Source organism: Malaclemys terrapin, chromosome 16, assembly GCF_027887155.1.
Source record: "Malaclemys terrapin pileata isolate rMalTer1 chromosome 16, rMalTer1.hap1, whole genome shotgun sequence".
Classification (NCBI taxonomy): Eukaryota; Metazoa; Chordata; order Testudines; family Emydidae; genus Malaclemys; species Malaclemys terrapin.
The window spans coordinates 33424430-33444756 of NC_071520.1; the positions used below are offsets into that span (position 1 = coordinate 33424430).

General features: G+C 41.8%; 1 protein-coding gene across 1 annotated transcript in view; it reads left to right on the forward strand.

Moving 5' to 3' along the window:
• The window catches only part of ZNRF3 (zinc and ring finger 3), a 203524-nt gene that overhangs the window by 145097 nt on the left and 38100 nt on the right, over positions 1 to 20327 (forward strand). Inside the window, exon 2 of the mRNA XM_054005955.1 lies at positions 831 to 956. Within this exon, the coding sequence (XP_053861930.1) occupies positions 831 to 956 (126 nt within the window). The remainder of the gene's footprint in view (positions 1 to 830; positions 957 to 20327) is intronic.

Consider the following 20327-nt stretch of genomic DNA (forward strand, 5'->3'; position numbering starts at 1 on the left):
CTGCTTTTGCGTTACAGGAGCTATCTCTTTCAGATGACCTGGAACCATCAGCTTGTGTATTATCTGACCTGTGTTAACTGCAGGGATTTTATTTTTTTGATCTGGTTTACACTGTCTAGCTGGGTCTCTTTTCAAATTAGGTAATTAATTGTTTGGGGGCAGAGACAGTATCTCGGTACCATACCTAGTACAATGGGCCCCAATCCTAGCTGAGGGCTTTGGGCACTATGGCAATGTTAGGGTTTTTTTTGTTTTTGTTTTTTTGGTCTGGGAGTATTCTACTGTATGTTTGAGAATGCGGATACTCTGGGTTACTGTTGCAGTGCCCCATGGGTATATTCATTCATTGCCCTTTCTCAAGGAGAGGAGTGTGCTGGGCTGCTTCCTGTTTGAGGAAAACTCTAGACTGGAATAACATTTTAAGATCAAAGTAATTGCTGATTTGTCTGACACGATCAATCTTCATTTGGAGCGTTTTGCTGCTTTTGGCTTCCTAACCATTTTGCATCACTGGTTTCCAATCCATCTGTTACTGGCAAATCTGAGCTCTGTCAAATCACAATTGAGATCAGAAGTGTAAGGACTACAATAAAAATATTTAGCATTATTATGGAACTTCTCTCACCTTCTGACGTGCCACTGTCTGAACAGCAAGCAGATATTTCTCTGTTTAGTGTGTATTTGACTGATATACTATACTATACTCTGTATTTAGGCCACCAGTAGAATATTTTGTTACTTCGATCATAATGAACACTGTCTTGTTTTCATGTTAATGTTTTGGTTAACGCCTTTACCAACTTCTCGTGTCTCCCCTTGTTTTGTTTCAGATGCATCCACTGGGACTGTGTAATAGCAATGATGAAGAGGACTTGTATGAATATGGCTGGGTAGGAGTTGTGAAACTGGAACAGCCGGAGTTGGAGCCTAAACCATGCCTCACTGTTCTGGGCAAGGTAAGGGAAAAAATGACCACCAATATTTTGGATAAATGGAGCTTGCAACTCTGTTTCTAAAAGGGGATAGTTCCCTCTTGTGACAAATGAGAAAAACTGGAGGAAACTTTTTCCCCCAAACAGATCCTTTCTAATGTCTCCCATGGGATATGGCACTTGTACCAAGCTTGAAAAAGGGCATCTCGGGTATGAAAAATGGCTGGGGGAGAGGAAAGATTTGGGCAAAGAAGGCCATTTAGCTCAAGGAGGAGTTTCAGCAAAGTATTGTGCTCTGCTGGTGGTGGTCTCATTGCAGTTATGCAGGGGGTGCATAAAACAGGGCAAAATAGGGAGATTCATGGACTCCAAGGCCAGAAGGGACTATTGTGATCACTTAGTCTGACCTGTTGTATAACACAGATCATAAAACTTTCCCAAAATAATTCCTGGAGCAGATCTTTTAGAAAAATATCCAATTTTATTTCAAAAATCGTCAGTTTTGGAGAATCCACCATGACCCTTGGTAAATTGTTCCAATGGTTAATTACTCTCACTGTCAAAAAATTATGCCTTATTTCCAGTCTGAATTTGTCTAGCTTCAACTTCCAGCCATTGGATCATGTTAGAGCTTTCTCTGCTAGACTGAAGAGCTTATTAAATATTTCTTCCCCATGTAGGATCTTATAGACTGTAATCAAATCACCACTTACCCTTCTCTTTGTTAAACTAAATATATTGAGCTCTTTTCTGGGAGTTTTGTGAAGAACAGAGCTGGCTCCAGGCACCAGCCTGGCAAGCAGGTGCTTGGGGTGGCCGCTCCGGAGAGGGGCGGCCGCTCCGGAGAGGGGCGGCATGTCCAGGTATTCAGCGGACGGTCCCTCACTCCCGCTGGGAGCAAAGGACCTCCCGCCGCAGATCGCGATTTGGCTTTTTTTTTTTTTTTTTTTTTTTTTTTGGCTGCTTGGCGTGGCCAAAACCCTGGAGCCGGCCCTGGTGAAGAAATAAGGCATGGAAAAAATTAGCAGATATGTACTAGCTGGGGGTTAATATGAAAGATGGAAGGACCAGAAAAGACCTGGGGCAATGTCCTGGTGAAAAGTCCAGCACTTTACTGCTGGGGAGTGGGTAGGGTACTGGGAGGTGTATGTCCCTGGGCCCTGCTCAGGGACTCAATCTCTTGTACCAGTCTTTGGCTACTAGCTGCTTTCCCAGCCTCCTCTGGCAGATGGAAAGCGGGAGAACCCTTCCTGCCTTTGGATTATTTGGGTTGTGGAGGGAGGATATATAATAATTAATGGAGATATCCTATCTCCTAGAACTGGAAGAGACCTTGCAAGGTCATAGAGTCCAGCCCCCTGCCTTCACTAGCAGGACCAAGTACTGTTTTTGCCCCAGATCCCCAAGTGGCCCCCTCAAGGATTGAACTCACAACCCTGGGTTTAGCAGGCCAATGCTCAAACAACTGAGCTATCCCTCCCCCCGGGATATAAAGTCATATCTTTATGACTTCACCAGAGTAGGGAGTTTCTTTGCTTCTTCTCCACCCTCCTGGCTACTAGAAAAGCAGGAGAGTCTTTTGCTATTCTTCCATCCCCAATTTCTCTGTTTCTGTGAGGGTGTCTGAGCTATTGTACCCTGCACCATTTCCTTTTTGTGAGTTCTCCTTTCCAGAGGATAGCTCCAGTGACTCAGCTGTAGCTCAGGGCTATAGCAATCCAGCAACAACGGTACTATAGAACGGACTGGGTTCTTGGCAGTGTCACTACAGACCACAGGATTCTGAATAGGAGCCATAACATTTATCAGTCCTGTTAACTTCATGTTGCCACTGGACAAGGCTCTGAGCAGCAGCTGGGGCACTAGAATTACTCTGACGGTAACTTTAGACTAGAAGACTCCAAACTGTGTCCTCAGTTCTGCTATCCTGGTTCAGTGTCTAGCTCTCTTGATCTTCCAGCCAAAGTCCTGCTTGACCATTTATATTCTAGGATTAGTGTTTTTCAAAGATTAATATTTAAACAAGAGATGACATGATAGATGCAGTTGGAAGTGACACCTAGTTGAGGTTGCTTAATGCTTTCCATTATAAGACCTTGTTTTACAGCCCTGGCTGTCTTGAGACTAAATGTTTTTTTAAAAGCTTCAGCAAAAACTGATTAGCATTTCCAAGAACAAGGTTAGGGGGGAAAAAAAAACTTAGCCCATTTTAAAAAAGTTCTTGCAATCTTTTCATTGAGAACTTCTAGTGCCTCCATGCATTGGATCAAGGACTTGAAATCTGATGTGTGGAGGGTGCCATGGTGTCAGAGAGATGCCTTTGTCATCCCTGTGAAAATACAACCAAATTTAGCTAGGTTATATGCTTCTGAAAATCACCATTTCTACATGATCTGTAGAGATTTGTTAGAGGTTGGGAGCAAAGTTCTCTGAACATTCTGTCTGCACTGAGCATGCTCCAGTCCAGGATTGTAGATGCCAAGCAGGACTTTCCTTGCATTGATTCTGCCAGCAGTGCTGGGATCATGTGGTGCAAGATACCAGAAGTAAGAACAGAGAGACTTTTTTGTGCTCTCAGTGCACCCTCTACAGGTGTCCAGGCAGCATGGAGGAGAAAGGGAAAGCATCCTGACTCAAATGCAGAGTGTTGAGGAGTAGGTTTGGTTGGGGACAGTCTCTGAGGGATGGGAGCACAAGAGGTTGTAACCCCTAGAGAAAAACTTTTCCAGAACTTGAAACTAAAACCAGGATTTCGGAGCCCCCAACATTCCTCTGCTGTCTAGCAAATAGCTGTGAAAATTACTGGCAAAGTGTGAATCTCATCCCCCTCTGGTGTCAGGGCCTCATTAGAGGATAACAGCCTTCTACTGCTACCAGTCATCGTTGGCTTGTGCTATGGATTAAAAGGTTCCTACCCTGCTGATGACCCATGTGGAGATCTGTATTGCTCCATGTCATGGAATTTTGAGCTTTGTTTGATTTTTTTTTTTTTTTTTTTTTTTTTTAATAAAAATTTAAGAAGTTTATATACAATGAAACTATATTAAGGTTGAAAAGTCAAGCACTCAAACTTTTAAAAAATGCCAATATTAAGGTTGTCTGTGCAATCTTAATTCAGCTCCTTGTATGTATAAATTGTGATTGTGATCATGTGATTAAAAACTATTTTTGCCACAGCATCCCTCCCTCCCTCAGTTTATAGGGTAGATGGTGCTCTGGAAATGAATCTGGGTTGTGTAGTGGATGAGGTTATAGAACCCCCGCCTCATATGTTGAATTGAAAGGTGTATTGGGAAGGAGATGGTATTCGAGAAAGAGGAAAAGATGATCTTGTGGCTGAGTTAATTTAATGCCACCCTTGAACACTGAATTCTATCTGTGTCTGTGCCACAGAGTTCCTATGTCATGCTTAAAGTTATTTAAATCAAACTTTTCACAGATGGCCTCATTTTCTGGGTGTCTGACTCGAGATAGCTGAGGTCTGATTTCTGGAAGTGCTGAGTGCTCATAACTACAACTGTGCTTTGACCATATAAAGTACAATAAAAATGCTCTAAAAAAGGAAGAATCAACTAAAAAATCTGGCCCCCTAGGCATCTTAAGTTGGGAACCCAAATAATAGACATTTTAGGCAATTTTGGCTTTAATCTCTGTGCCTCCATTCCTTATCTGCAAATTGGGAATAATATCACTTTACCTTACAGGAGTGTTGTGAAGATAAATTCGTTGTTTGTGAAGACACTGTGGTGACAGGCATTATAGAAAAGCCTGTGAGGATATTAATAATTCTGTATTCAGTTCAGGGTTTGACCTGTGTGCAGTAAATAAGGCCTGAAGCCATATAACGAATAAGGATTAAAAAAAATTGAATAATGAGTCAACACCATCCAGACTATGCTCTGAATGAAGCAGGAGTCCTCTTGTGGGGGAAGGGGGGAAACATATACTTGAAGATATAATAATGTATACACACAAGGAGGCTGAATTAAGATTTTCATGGAAAACCTTAATTCTGGCATTTTCTAACTTTTGAGTCCTTGACTTCGCGACCTTAATGCTCTTGCTGTGTGCATTTATGTATGTAACTAAACTATAGAACGGGGTCGGCAACCTTTCCGAAGTGGTGTGCCGACTCTTCATTTATTCACTCTAATTTAAGGTTTCATGTGCTGGTAATACATTTTAACGTTTTTAGAAGGTCTCTTTCTATTGTATGTAAAGTAAATAAGGTTTTTAAAATGTTTAAGAAGCTTCATTTAAAATTAAATTAAAATGCAGAGCCCCCTGGACCGGTGGCCAGGACCCGGGCAGTGTGAGTGCCACTGAAAACCCTCTCGTGTGGCACCTTCGGCACGCGTGCCATAGGTTGCCTACCCCTGCTATAGAATGACGTTGGTTTGCAGAGTCAGTTATTTCTCCATTCTACATCTGACATTTATAGCCCGTTACATTTTTAGGATTTGTGGTGAATTGTTATTTCTCATTATGCTGAAGGGTTGATGCTGGAATTGGGCAGATGCAGTGATGGAGCATGCTTGACATTCCTGTGACTGAAATAATTTCAGAAGCTTTGCTCCAACTTGCTATCATGGCCTTTCCCCTGACTAATTGCTTTAGTGTGGGAGATAGCCCTAGTAAAGCCACCCTTCTTTCAGGGAGTGAGAGAAAGTGTGGGGGCCTGAATATGCCTTCCAAGCTTCAGATACCTTTGATTTCAGCTGTGCCAAAGCAACTTGTTCACTGTGTTTTGTTAAGCCATTTGAGGATCCTCCCCATCCTCATTTCTCACAATTGATGTCACACCTTCCCACAAACATCTTGCAGATGGCATCCACTAAAAGTAATTGTTTTATTGCCCTGCTGTTCAAGCTTGCTTTTCACTGGACGCTGAGACAGCAAGGAAGGAGTGTTCAAAGGCTTTGTTTTTTGGCTATGGAGTCACAAAGTCACTTCCACAGCACATTATCTGAAATGCAGTGGATCTCCCATAAACCAGGATTTAAAGGATTCCTTCTTTTTTATTGAGTGCTGGCAGATTAAGTCTCTTTACTCTTCATCTTACACACAATTCTCATAATACAATTTCCAGTATAGATTCAAAAGTTAAGTGTGCAAAGGGCAGACACAAGCCTGAGAGTCTTGTTGCAAACTCAGTTGGGGGTTCTGCATTGCAAGGTTTTGGAACAAGGCTTGTGCTGTCTAATAGTTTGTATAGCAGCTTTCATGAATTCTAAGGTTCTGTACAGGGCATAAAAGATAGTACAAACCAGAATACAGCAGATTAAAAGAAACAAAGTTTAGATTTAAACAAACTAGGTCATAGTGGTCAGTTTCCTGGGAAGGATAAATGACTTAGGTTCTGTAAACATGTGCATGGAACAGTATGAACAGCTGTAAGGGTCAAAAAGATAATTTTGCAACTTCACAGGTATGCATTTGCTGATGTCTGAATAAAGGAGCAGGAGATGAGAAAAGGAACAATGAAAAAATCAACTGACCCATGGAATTTGGACAGAATGTAAGCCAAAAAGGGATCAGGCAAGAAGACCAACAGGGGATCATTAGTGATTGAGGCAAGAAAAAAGCAAAGCATGGTCCAGAATGTGGAAATAGCTACCAGATGGCATCTACATAAACAGTGAGAGAGATCGGAATGAAGTGATATTCATCAGGCTCAGTCTAAAGTGATATGGGAGAAGTAAATCTTAACATACTTTTATATATGCAGTGTAGTTGTAGCCGTGTCGGTCCCAGGATATTAGAAAGAGAAGGTGGGTGAGCTAATAGCTTTCATTGGACCAACTTCTGTTGGTGAGAGAGACAAGCTCTTGAGACGCACAGACCTCAGTGCCCAGACCTGAAGAATAGCCCTGTGTGGCTCGAAAGCTTGTCTCTCTCACCAACAAAAGTTGGTCCAATTAAAAAATATTCCCTTACCTGCCTTGTCTTCCTAATACTTGTGTATATAGGAAGAGGCAATAGGTCCTAAAAACATAAACTTCTGGTTTTTCACTTATGTTAAATGCTAAAAAATTCTTGAATCCCTAACTAATGATCTCAGCCAGAGAGCATGAAATTAGGAGACACACATCCTCAGGATAAACCAAAAAGAACCTGTCTCTACATCTTCTGCATGCAGAAAGTAATTAGACCCCTGACAATTAAAGCATCAAGTGTCTGCAGATACAGAGGAAAAAAGCAGTAGCTTAAGAAGAGGTCTGTGGAACATTCCATCAGAAGATCAAAAGATTCATATGAGTTTTTTGCCATCAGCTACACAATAGAATAATCTTTGAGCAATTGTAGGGCTCAAGTCATGAGTGGGAAACTCAGATGCAATGTAGCTGGCAACCCTTGCATAACTAGCTAGTGGCCAGGATTGGGAATGGCAGACAGTATTTCACCTGCATGTCACCAGTGACCACCGTGAATCCTGAGCAGGTTGGTTGTGACAGACAATTACCATCTGATCGCTCTTTGGCCTGTATGGAATGACTGTGGGTTCAGTCCAGTTCCCAGTAGAAAGGTGAACCCACCACAGACCTACCACCATAACTTGTCATTAATTGCTTCCTGCTGTTGGTAATCTTAAATAAGACACTAAAGAGCCCTGGAAACTATTTTTTTTCACCCTTCTTGCTAATCCCGCCACATCAGGACTGAGGCATGTTGGCAGATGGTGCATGGTGGAAGCTTGCATTGCCACAGCCTTAGCTGTTCTGGTTCTGTGTATAAACAGAGAATTCTAGTCTCCAGGGCTTTCAAACCAGTAATTTTCATGATCACTGAACATATGGACAGATGTGGACACACATACTATGATTCTCAAAAGCCAATCTGCGGGAATAATGTGTGTTAAGCATCTAATCAACCTAACTGTAGAAACCAGTGTGACTATAGTATCTGTCAAGGCTAAGAACATGAATATAATGTAGCAGGAGGTGATGGGAGACTGGCTGCATTTGACTTCTAGCTGCTATTGTTAAGAGTCCTCCTAGCAATTTGGACTCCAGGCAAACAAGGATAGAAAAAATTAATAGGGTATAAATACAGTACAAGTGCTACCCTCAAACAAAAGTGCATCTGCAAGGTCTAGCTGTAAACAAGGGTAATAAACTTTGTATTCTCTCTCTTGTGTCCCTTTTAAGAAAATGCCCAGTGTAGAAAGATTTCTGGCAGATTGTTGCAGCCTTTGTGGAAGAAGGGAAAGCCTGTTGGGAAGTGGAGTTCATAGCAACACAAGGATTTTAAGTGAAATACATGTTGGTGTTGCCAAAAGTTTCTTGAAAGAAAAAAGTCTTAATTATTTTTCACTTCCTCTGCTATTCATAGATTCTAGGACTGGAAGGGACCTCGAGAGGTCATCGAGTCCAGTCCCCTGCTCTCATGGCAGAACCATTAGAGAAGACTGAACACCTTTGTCTTTCTCCTTTCCCCCCAAAAAGTGTCAAATAATGGTTTTAACATAGAATCATAGAATATCAGGGTTGGAAGGGACCTCAGGAGGTCATCTAGTCCAATCCCCTGCTCAAAGCAGGACCGATTCCCAACTAAATCATCCCAGCCATGGCTTTGTCAAGCCGGGCTTTAGATACTTGGGATATAGTCCACTGGGACAGTCTGGCTGATTATCTCCACTAGTGTGTCCATGGCTGAGATTATAAACTTTGTGATCATCTTCTTTGTCTGGGTTGTTTCCATAGAATGGAGGAAAATAGCAAACCTGCCTATTTTTCCAGTAGACCCAGGTATAATGGAAATAGTTTGAGTTAACAAATCAAGTAAATATTTTGAAACCTCAACAAAGATATGAAAAAAGAACAGGAGTACTTGTGGCACCTTAGAGACTAACAAATTTATTAGAGCATAAGCTTTCGTGGACTACAGCCCACTTCCACGAAAGCTTATGCTCTAATAAATTTGTTAGTCTCTAAGGTGCCACAAGTACTCCTGTTCTTCTTTTTGCGGATACAGACTAACACGGCTGCTACTCTGAAAGATATGAAAGTTAAGATCTGTCTACTGAATTTTTTTTACTTGCAGATGCAAATAGTTCCTCTTTCAAAAGACATTTTTGTAGAATAGATGAACTAGTCTGTGTAAAAACCCAAGATGCAGGGCTGTTGAACTTTAATTCCATAATGAGCCATAGGCCACTGGGAGAGATTCTGCTTTGTCTTTGCCTTCTGACGAACGCAGCAACATACTTGCAGCTGGAGTTTCTACTCCTTTCCCAGATCCCCATGGATTTTCTAACTCTGAAGTCAGGTTGGAATCTGCCAGTAACTCCTTCATCCTTAATTCCATTGGAAGCCATTCTGTTAACTGTGAGAACTAATTTTTTTTTTTTTTTTTTTTTTTTTTTTTAATGTGGAAAGTGATGTATAAAAAGTTGGATTATTTAATCTGGCAGTTTGTTGGTAGGAAGAAAATTGGTACTGTGGAAATAAAGAAAAGGGTTTGCACAGAAGTTTAACTTAAATTGATTTAAAAAATAATTAACATCCACACAGAACATTGTACATATTTATCAGTTTAAAAAAAAATTGTATCTGTTTACCTTGCATCTATGAATTACAGACTGCAAATTGAACCAATATAAACAGATATAAGAGTGGCTATATACAGAGCTGCCACAGTTTAACAGAATTGGTTTAAAATCACACCTTCAGTTATATTTATGCAACTTTGTGTGGACCAGGCTTGAAGATGACTCAGAAGATCAAGGAACATCAGGAGCTGTGTAGAAAGGTGCCATTAGGAATAACAGGGAAAGTGTCAGAATGAGAGTGTGTCAGGTGGGTGAGGAGTGCTAAGCTTTCTTACATTAGAAAGCAAGAGGGAGAGAACTGAGGATGAATTTAAATAAAGGAAAAAAGTCACAATCTGAAATATAACAGTGTTATCTATCCATAACACAGTGATCTATCTGTTTGGTACAAGGATTCTTCTCAGGGCAGAACAATAGTCTGTGTTTTCAGTAGCTTTACACCAGTTCTCTATCCGCTCATCAAATAGGCCCAGTATTTAAGAACAAGAATTTAATTCTAGAGAGATCTTTGCATCACAAGAAATCTGTCCAGCAAGAATGAGCATTATATGATATAATGGAAGGACAATCACAAGAGTGTCATTCTCTTTGCTCCCCCTCTTAAAAACAGCTCCCATTTCAGCACCAGTGAAAACTGGGTCCTGGTTGGGCAAGGGGTGTGTGTGGCAGTCTTGATTTAGCATCTCCTTTGATCACAGTGCAGTCCTGTTTAAGGCACTGCTGCATGCAGGCGAAGCAAAGGCCTGGGCTTTACTGATCTGATGAGCTCCTGAATAGGGCTGGAAGGGGAATGAAGAAGGAAGAAGAAAGCTTTGAAAATGAAAAGGAAACCCCATGAACCCAACAAGCATTATTGGCTGGATTTGCCTACCAGGGAGCCGCTCAGTTTCTGCCAAGCTAATTCTGCTTCATTCCCCCTGCCCCTCCTTCCTCCCTCTTCTTTCAGACTGTTGTTTTTTTTGTTTTGTTTTTGAATCATGGCTGTTGCTCCTTGGTTCTCAGGCTGGGAACCCACTGAGCCTGTTTCCATGGTCACTGGGAAGCTCTTAGTGCCATGTGCTTCAAAGGGAACCTTTTCCCCTTCTAGAATTCCTGCCTTCTCAATGCAGGCAGCACAATGAAACTCGTTCTCCGTTGGCCAGGCCTCTCCCCCACACGCTGCAACAGCACAACCTTGCCTTTCCCTGTTTTCCAGAGTAGTTGTCTGAAGTTACAATGAAAGTGCCTGCACATGCTGCATGGCTGCAGGCAGGGAGTGCCTGCCTGTGTGATGCATGCAAACTTGTGTGTGGTTCTTTCACTGGTGAATTACCAGTGCTGGCTGACTGATTTTAAAGAAGTTAAACTGGTGGAACCTAGAATTACTAGTGCCCTGCCTTTTTCTCTGATACCAGGGCAGGACCAGAGTCAATGGCTAGCAAGAGACTATACTGAAGACCAGCTTTAAGCCACAAAACCTGCCCTCTCATACAAGTCTCAAAGTCCTCGGGAAGGGATTTATTTTTCTGTGCCCCTCCTAAGGTCCACCGAAGAGGGATTTACCTTCTGTGGCTCTTAGGAGGTGAGCAATAGCATGGCTTCACTTCCATGGATCTCAGCAAGAGGGAGAATGCACCCACCTCTAAACTGGCTGGCTTTCCTCAGTCCAGTGTTAGGATTCCTTAAAAAGCTAAGTATACTCTCCTCCCCCAATGAACCCATTTATTGCTTTATTTATTGCCCTTGAACTTGAATCAGAGCATATCTACATTAAGACTGACTAGAAGAACCTCTTGTGTTATGTCATAATGATAATATTTTATTGCACTTGCCATGGGTCAGAGTTAAGGTTGTGGTTGCTGTTGGAGTGAGAGTCAGCATCTTGTTTGGGAAGTGTAGCCATGGCTTTTAATTGTTTGGTTTTCTAATGGGTTTTTTAATTCAAACATTCTTACCAGGTACACTTAAACTGCAGATCTACAGGTGCAGCCCTAAGGCCAATTTATGGAGTGGGCCGTTCTAACAGGAATGGGTTTTAGTTTGGTTTTAGTGGAATATTTAATAATCTGGAAATAAAATTGAACAATAGTTATAAATCTGGCTTACCTTTCATTTGTCCACTCATTGTATTGGAGTTATGTCCCAGAATGTTGTGACCCTGACCTGAGTTCCTTCACTTTGTGAGGTTGGCTGCTTTTCTTGTCCAGTTCTAGGTCTTACTCAGAGTCTTTGTTTCCAAATGGTATCTACGTAAGGTGTACCTATAAGCCTTTGCGGGCAGAGCTGTTCAAATTCTTAACCAAGCATTTAGGAAGGATAACATTTTTAGGCCAGAAGTGCAGTGTGTATTTAATATTAGAGCATCAACAGTGTGCTTTGGCACTGTGCAGAAAATAGAGGGTAAAGTTTTGCCTCAAGGAGCATGTTTTAAAATAGACACTAGGAACTTAACTCACCAGTTAATCCACAGAAGAGTCCATAAAGCACTTTAAAAAACTGCCATCTACAAAATGCCTCTCAAGAAACCAGCTCCTGGAAACTCAGTTGAAATGTTGATGCTCCATCAGTTCTGCTTGCAGAAGCTTCTGGTACCCCTGAGGTAGGGCACATGCCAGAGAAGACAGTCTGATAAGAACCCTCCTCCTCCCCCCCCCCCCCCCCAATTTCAGATTTTATTACCAATTCATTTGTCAGGTAGGGGACCCTATTTTGTAGGACTCGTACCTAATAGGGGCCCTTTTTAGGGAGGGCTCCTGGGACATTGTACAGTTACAAGTCTATTACCATATACTGGTTAATACTTGTACAGTACTTGAAGACAGAATTTTAAGTACTAAGTTGTTTCTCTCTTACTAGTCACTTTTCCCGTGTGAGCCTCTGACTTCCTACAAATCTGTGGCTCCATCCAGCTTGCTGCAAGAAAATTCAGAATCGGACACACTTCTCCCCAGCAGTAAATTCATTTGCATTTGAAAATAGTTTTACATTACATTTCGTATTTTTGAGCCAGGTGTTAGCCATTTTGTTCACAAATGGTATTTGCGAGCTGCTGAAACAGAAATAAAGCAGATGGTAAACTGGTTTGTATCTAGGATTTTAAAATTAAAGTCAGGCATGTAATTATGTGCACTAAAAGAGAGTGCAGTTGCTTTCCTAACCTGCATATGTAATTACTATGATGCATGCACAAATTGGGTAGTTGAATGTAGAAACAATTAAATCTGTTCCAGTTGTAGGAATTGCATATGCAAAGTAGGGTACAGTTGCATGCCTATCTTGCTTAAAAATCATGGATGAGCTACATAGTATTTTGTGGAACTAAAATTCAGTGAAGATGTGTTTAAATCCCTTAGGCTTAAAACTCAACTCAGGTCCCTAATATTTAAACAATATTTAACTTTAATATTTAACATTCTTTGAGAGAAGTAATTCAGACGTTGAAAGTTTGTAGTAGCCCTACTACAAGGCCTATCACTTTCTGTGAAAAGAGGGGAAACCATTCTGAGTCCAAAATGGAAGAGCTCTTTCGAATGAGATTAGGTTGGCCTGGCATACATTTCCAATGCTAGCTCATAAGAACATGGACAGGCATGCAACTGTCCATCCAACCCAGTATCCTGTCTGCCGACAGTGGCCAATGCCAGGTGCCCCAGAGGGAGTGAACCTAACAGGTAATGATCAAGTGATCTCTCTCCTGCCATACATCTCCACTCTGACAAACAGAGGCTAGGTACACCATTCCTTACCCATCCTGGCTAATAGTCATTAATGGACTTAACCTCCATGAATTTATCTAGTTCTCTTTTAAACCCTGTTACAGTCCTAGCCTTCACAACCTCTTCAGGCAAGGAGTTCCACAGGTTGACTGTGTGCTCTGTGAAGAAGAACTTCCTTTTATTTGTTTTAAACCTGCTGCCCATAGTTCTGCAATTTCACATTTGAGTTCTTTCAGAACTCATGGGTGAATGCCATCTGGTCCCGGTGACTTGTTACTGTTAAGTTTATCAATTAATTCCAAAACCTCCTCTAATGACACTTCAATCTGTGACAATTCCTCAGATTTGTCACCTACAAAGGAAAGCTCAGGTTTGGTAATCTCCCTAACATCCTCAGCCGTGAAGACTGAAGCAAAGAATTCATTTAATTTCTCCGCAATTACTTTGTCTTTTTAAGTACTCTTTTTTTTTTTTTTTATCTCGATTGTCCAGGGGCCCCACTGGTTGTTTAGCAGGCGTTAGATCATAGATCTAAAAGGCAAGAGCAACAACTGTGCCCATAGGACGTCACCCAGTAATTCTTGCATTGGAGGGAATTTTTTCCCTACTGTGTAAGTGAACATTTTCAATCCCAGTTACTTAAGGCTAAACCAGCACATGTAATTTAGGAAAAAACCCAATCTTGATTTAAAGACTTCAAGGGATGATGAATCCATCACATTCCTCGTTAAGATGCTCCAATAGTTTATTACCCTTATGGATTTAAAACAAAGTAGCTCCTTGTTTCTAGTTTGAAATTTTCTAATTTCAACTTCCAGTCAATGGGACTTGTTATGGATTTTCTGCTATCTTTAAGCAGCCCTTAAATTCAGAGTTACTTACTAGATGATTATACACTATTCTCAAGTCTAGAGCATATATATGCTTTATATTCTTTTTTATATATAATAAAAATAAATTATTATGGGGACAAATGCTTCATTTAACTAAGGCTATACACAGATAACTGAGGAAGAACCAGGGACTCTGCAATGCCTTAATGGGAGCCAAGGGAACAGACCGCTTTATTCTGTTAAAAGATACAGTTGAAAGGGGCTGCCACTTCAAGACTAGTTGCTAAAAATGAAGGGTACCCAAAAAAGAGAGAGAGAGAGAACCAGTTCAACAGCAGTAAAGAGCATGAAGATGCAAGGAAAAGAGTGTAAGTGTTTGAGGGTGAGAAGAGCTCTAATGTGTAGAATAAACTAGCAAGGAGAGCATTAGATACAAATCTGTCTACTGTGCGTCCTATGGCAGGAGCAGCTTCCTTAACTCATGTCTCAGAAGGGATCTTGGTAATTGTGCTGGTATTTTCACATTGTATTTTTACGTCTATCTATCTCAGGCACCCATATTCTTATTTACTTAGTGCCAATCGTATACAGCTTGGTGCAGTACAAAGCCCCAAAATTAAGTCAATCACTATCCTGAGATGTCAAGTATCAGAGGGGTAGCCGTGTTAGTCTGGATCTGTAAAAAGTGACAGAATCCTGTGGCACCTTATAGACTAACAGACGTATTGGAGCATAAGCTTTCGTGGGTGAATACGTCTGACGAAGTAGGTATTCACCCACGAAAGCTTATACTCCAATACGTCTGTTAGTCTATAAGGTGCCACAGGACTCCTTGTCGCTTTATCCTGAGATGCTAACAGAGATGCACAGGGAGATCCAGAGACGATAACACTTGTTCTGTTTTTAAATTCTGTTTGCATCTAGGAAGATGTGAGGTTTCCATAATAGCATTTGTTGTGCTTGACTAGTTTGAAGTACATTGACTAGTTAAAGTCTAATCTTCATGTCCCTGTGGGGTAAGCAGGTATTATGGGATGGATATAAATGGAGGGAAAGAGAGGAAATTATTTGCCCACAGCCACCAAGTGATTCCTCAGCAAAGGCATGATGAGAACTATGTACCTCCTGCTTCCCAGCTCCCTGCTCAATCCTCCAGACCATGCTACTTTCCAACTGCAAGCCTATTTAACAGATTTAAGAGGGACTTGAATGAGGAGATGGAAGTGACTTGGCAAACTGGTTCAGGTGGGCACTGCATGCATAGAAACAGGTATCGGAGATAATTATCATTGGTGGAATGCAGGGGATGTGTGGGGAAACATAAAACAAGGTCTGAGATGTAGGTTAAGCTAGCATTGTGAAGGACCATGAAGGTGAGGACAAGGTTTTAAACTTGAGATGCACCTTTTCTCTCGTCTTTCCTCCTAACCCTTTCTTTGGCTCCATAATTATTTCATGTCTTGATTTCAGCAGTCTCTTTAAGGAAGAGTAAGTGGAAGGATGTGAGAAGGGGAAAGACAATGTTCAATTGACAGGTGAGGAAGCTAATTGTGGATGGCAATCCAGGAGTGCATCAGGAGGAGAGGGTGTAAGATAAGGAATTTGATCTCAGCCATGTTAAGTGCCATACAGAAAGAAATATCAGAGAGGCTGACATGGGGCTGGACAGAGACCCCTACTTATGGAGAAGTAGATGCGTATGTTGTCAGTGTAGAGCAGTGGTTCCCAAACTGGGGTTCGTGAACCCCTGGGGTTCACGAAATGTTACAGGGGGTTCTCAGGAAAAAAATCCCTAATGGCGGACAGAGCTGTCCCTAGGGACCCCGGGCAGCACAGGGCCAGCAGCCCAGAGCCCCTGGACTTCCAAGAGCTAAGCCGATCAAAGCAAGCCTATCTATCACACTGAGGAGATTTAAACTTCAAGACTCCTTATAAGAAATGGAAAGGGAGGTGGATGTTTTTTGCTGTTTTTTAAAATTAAATAGGCAGCTAGTCTTGTTTTTAAAATGATTATGAAGAACAAGTTTAAGCTTTGTTGTAACGTGCATTGTTTGCGTGGACTGCTCAAGACCTGAACGCTTGTATAGGAGGAACTCTTTGAGTTGGCTTCTTCAATACCTTCATGCTGTTTCACATTTGGTATTCCTTGATGAAACATAGGAGCCTTGTCTTACAACAGGCTTATTCAAAGTGATACAAGCTACGAAAGAGATCTTGGAAGAGTGTTGCCATTTTCATAATGTAATCAAAATACTGTAATGATAAATAATAAATAATAGTGTGTAATAAGCATGTCATAAAAACAAATTGTGTATTTCCAAGATCACTGCTTTTATAATTTATACTCCGGTAAAGGAGAAAATCCCTGGAAATATTAATTTTAAGAGGGGGTTCGTGAGACTTGACATTTTAGTGAAAGGGGTTCACAGGTTGTTAAAGTTTGGGAACAACTGGTGTAGAGATATCAACCAGATACAAGAGGTGTGAGGAGAACAGCAGGGACTACAGAATAACAGCCAGGGTCAAAAGTCAGAGATATTAGGCTTTCACTATTACATTGACATCCTCAGACTTTCACTGTGTATTTTTATAACATGGAAAGAGCGGCAGCAGCATGCAAATAAGGACACATCTTATGCTTTTCCCTTTGGCCTCTCCACAGATTTGCTAACAGTGGATCAGCTCTGCATAAATGTTCCTTTTAGGACTGAGTCCTCCACAATCCCACCAAACAAACGTGGAGCTAAAGAAACCACTGTTATTTTCTGACACTTGTTACTGGTGTCTTTACTCAGGCAGAACTCCCACTGAAGTGACTGGAAGTTCTGGCTGAGTTAGGACTGAGGAGGACTTCAGAACTTGGCCTGTTTTTCAGTTGGGTAAGATTTTAGAACTCCATAATTGTACATGGTTTGTGACTCATTTACAAGTCCATGATATGGATTTCATGTCACAAAGAGCTTATAGACCAAATCAATACATGTGATAACTGAAACAGCTACAGTTGGAAGGCTACATGAAAGAATGGATTTGGAGGCAACAAGAAGTGGTTGGCTAAGAAATGAGGTTGCATGAAGCACAGGAATGATAACAAAGGAAAGCTGGCAAGCAGAGTGAGATAAAGGAGCAGTAAGATGAAGAGAGCAGGAAGCAGACGTGGAGGCAGGGAATAGGATTGTTCAGGGTTTTGCAGAGGCGAGTGAAGACCCAGAATTCAGTGCACTAAAAATGAGAATGGGGTGATATAATCAGAAGTGCAGTGGAGTTTTGGATAGATTGGCAGGGAGATTAGAGGGGGAGGGGTTCCAGTATTCACAGTAAGAGACAGACAAGTTTTAGCAGTAGTGATGAAAAAGAAATAGATTTTTAGAGATGTTGCAAAGAAAGAAGTTAGGAGCATTTTGCAAGAAACTTCAGGGACATAGGGCTTGGCGGAAGAGGAGTTTAATACAACTCAAAAATTATGAGGTTGAACCTCCCTTTCCACTCCCAGAAAGATGACTTTCTAGAAGCTATTGCTCCCCTCTGAACGTCATCTCTGAATGTCTTCTCAATGGCTGCACAGATGTACTTAAGGGTATCTGCATCTGTAGCATGTGACAATTTTGTGTTTTGTGTAGTTCAAAGGTCTAATTCCAAGTGGGATAGGTATCCATTTCCCAAATGAAGAAAAATTAGCACTAAGATGTCCCCTTCGTCAGCAGAGAGCATGGATTGAACTTCCCTTATTATCCTATAGGATGGTCCCACTAGCTCAGGACTGAGGTGTGTTTGTGAGCGGTGAGCTGTGCTAAGTTACCAGCACGAGATTCACACTGAGACATTTAATGAAAGTAAAAAGAATGCATGTGCATCTTCTGGTGCGTCGGCAAGCATCTGGACATGGGTACGCAGGTTTTTCTGGTGAATAGGTCTGTATCTGGAAGTTTGATTCCCAACAAATCTTTAAAAATACCCCAGAGATTTTCTAGCTGCCAAGCCCTGGATACTTGAGGAGAGTGCCAAAAGACTTGGAGAGAACTGACCTTAGTCTCCAGGCATTTGAACAGGGAGACATGTGCTTGGCTGATGGGACAGATAGTTACCTTTTTTTTTTCTTACTGTTTTTGGGGAAGACAAGTTGGTTCCTCAGAGCTCCAAAGACATAGACTTTTAAGCCCATGAACAGTGTTGAAACAACCAAAAGCTCCTTTGGGCCGACTCTAAGGGACTAATGAGCCAGCCTGGCTGTTTATGGGCTGTGGTTAACCTCTTGCAAGTTAGGATTTCCTGTCACCAGCAATGGACAGTGACCGCCAGCACCACAGTGTTAATGATGAGGTAGGGGCTGATTGAATGGCTGGACTCCAGACAGCAGCCTTCACTGGCAGAGAATCAAGTGGCTAAGGGGGAAAACACTGATGTCTACAAGAGAAATAACACAAACTCCAAACCTGTAATTCCCAAGTTTAAAAAAGGAAAGGGAGAAAGAAAGTGGGGAGAATTTCAAACCAAACCAAGCTTTTATCTCTGCATTCTGAACAGAAAACTGTTCCTCAGCAAAATCGGCTGCAAAAGCCAGGCCAGTTAAAACAGTATATAGGCAGCTTGCCTCCAAGTAACCAGAAATTGTTGGCTCTGAGGAGCCAACCTGCTGGGAGACGTTATCCAAGCAACGGCCTGAATGTAATTCCTCCCGCTGTGGAATGGCTCTTTGGCAAATGAAGACCCTAATTAGAGAAGGACGGGTTTCTATTTTGTTTTTCTTTAATCCTTACCCTGAGGCCTTTGCAATACAGCCATGTCTCTGCTTGTGTGGAAAGAAGTTTCCAGTTTCCCTTTGTAACAAGAACCCTTTTTCTGGGGGGGGAAAAAGCAACAAACTAACAACATGGGCCCACCATCCTTTGGGTCCCTGAAACTATCCTAATCCAAAACCAAGCACCATTATGTTTTGCAAAGATGATCATGTCATCTTTCATTAGCCACTAATGCAAAGTTGCTGACCAAATGAGAGTACTTCCTGGACCCAGTATAGGCAGTGCATCTTTATCCTTAGTACACCCAGGGAACTTATCACCCGAACAGGTGCTGCCTGGTAGATAGTTTGCCAAATCCAAAAGAAAAATGGGAGAGAACAAAGCATAAGTTATGAGCAAACTAGGAGTTTGAATTCTGGCATTGCTAGTGTAGCCCATGGAAATTATTCGTCTCTTTTTTCTATGAAGAAATGTCTCATCTGACATGTATTCTCATCCTCCTGGTTCGCTCTGCTGCATTTAGTGCTGTCGACCATGAGATACTGCTGTCCCACCTGAAGAAGGTGGCAGAGTGCCAAGAGCATGCACTAAAATAGAGAAGTCCAAAGATTAATCTTGGAGAAATTACACTTCTACATTCAGCCATTAGAACTGGTGAAATGACATGGGCTCGAATGCCAGCAATATGCAGACAACATACAGTTATGTCTATCTTTCACCTGATATGACCATACCAATACTACAAAGATGACCCGTGCTTGAACAAGATCAGCTCCTGTATGAAGATCAGCTGATTGAACCTAAACCCAAGTAAGATGGAAGCTGTGGTGGTAGTTAGAAAAAAGCACATTGAGGAATTTGCAGCGATGGATGAGCCTCCTTGTGTTGAAGGTACACGTCCAAAATTGGTCAAATCAGTCCACAGTTTCCTGTGGGCCTCACTGATGCTAAGCTCTGCCATACTCGTGGCTGCTGCTTGTGCTTCCTCCCCCCAGATCCCTTAGACTAAGAGACTCCATCCCATCCTGTGAGGTGTTGACCTGGCCTCAGTTGAACATGATTGGTTAACTTCCAGCTTGACTACAGTAATGCTGGTCATGCTGGTCATGAACCATCAGCCCTTGGGAAACTTCAGCTAGTACAGAGTGCAGCAGCATGCCTTCTCAGCAACCTGGGCTACCATGAACATATCAGGCCTGTCCTCTGCTCTCTGCACTCGTTTTCCATAGAATATTGAGTCCAGTTTAAGCTCTTTGTCTTTTATATTTAAGACCCCGGGCCCATTATATCTAAAAGATCACCTAAAACTCTGGGATGGGACCCATGGTTCATGACTGTGCTTCTTGGGTACTATGGAACTCTCTATCACAAGGTTAAAGCTCATCTATGCGGGAGACAGTTTTTTCTAAGGGGGCCAGTCTCAGTCTGTGGAATGAACTCTGTCTCAGGAATTAAGGACCATAATAAACCTCTCCACCTTCCAGTCCCAGTGGAAAGCGTACTTCCGTTTCTCTTGCTTTTCTCTAATATAAACATAGATCAGCTTGTATATATTAAACAAACCCCTACAAAACACT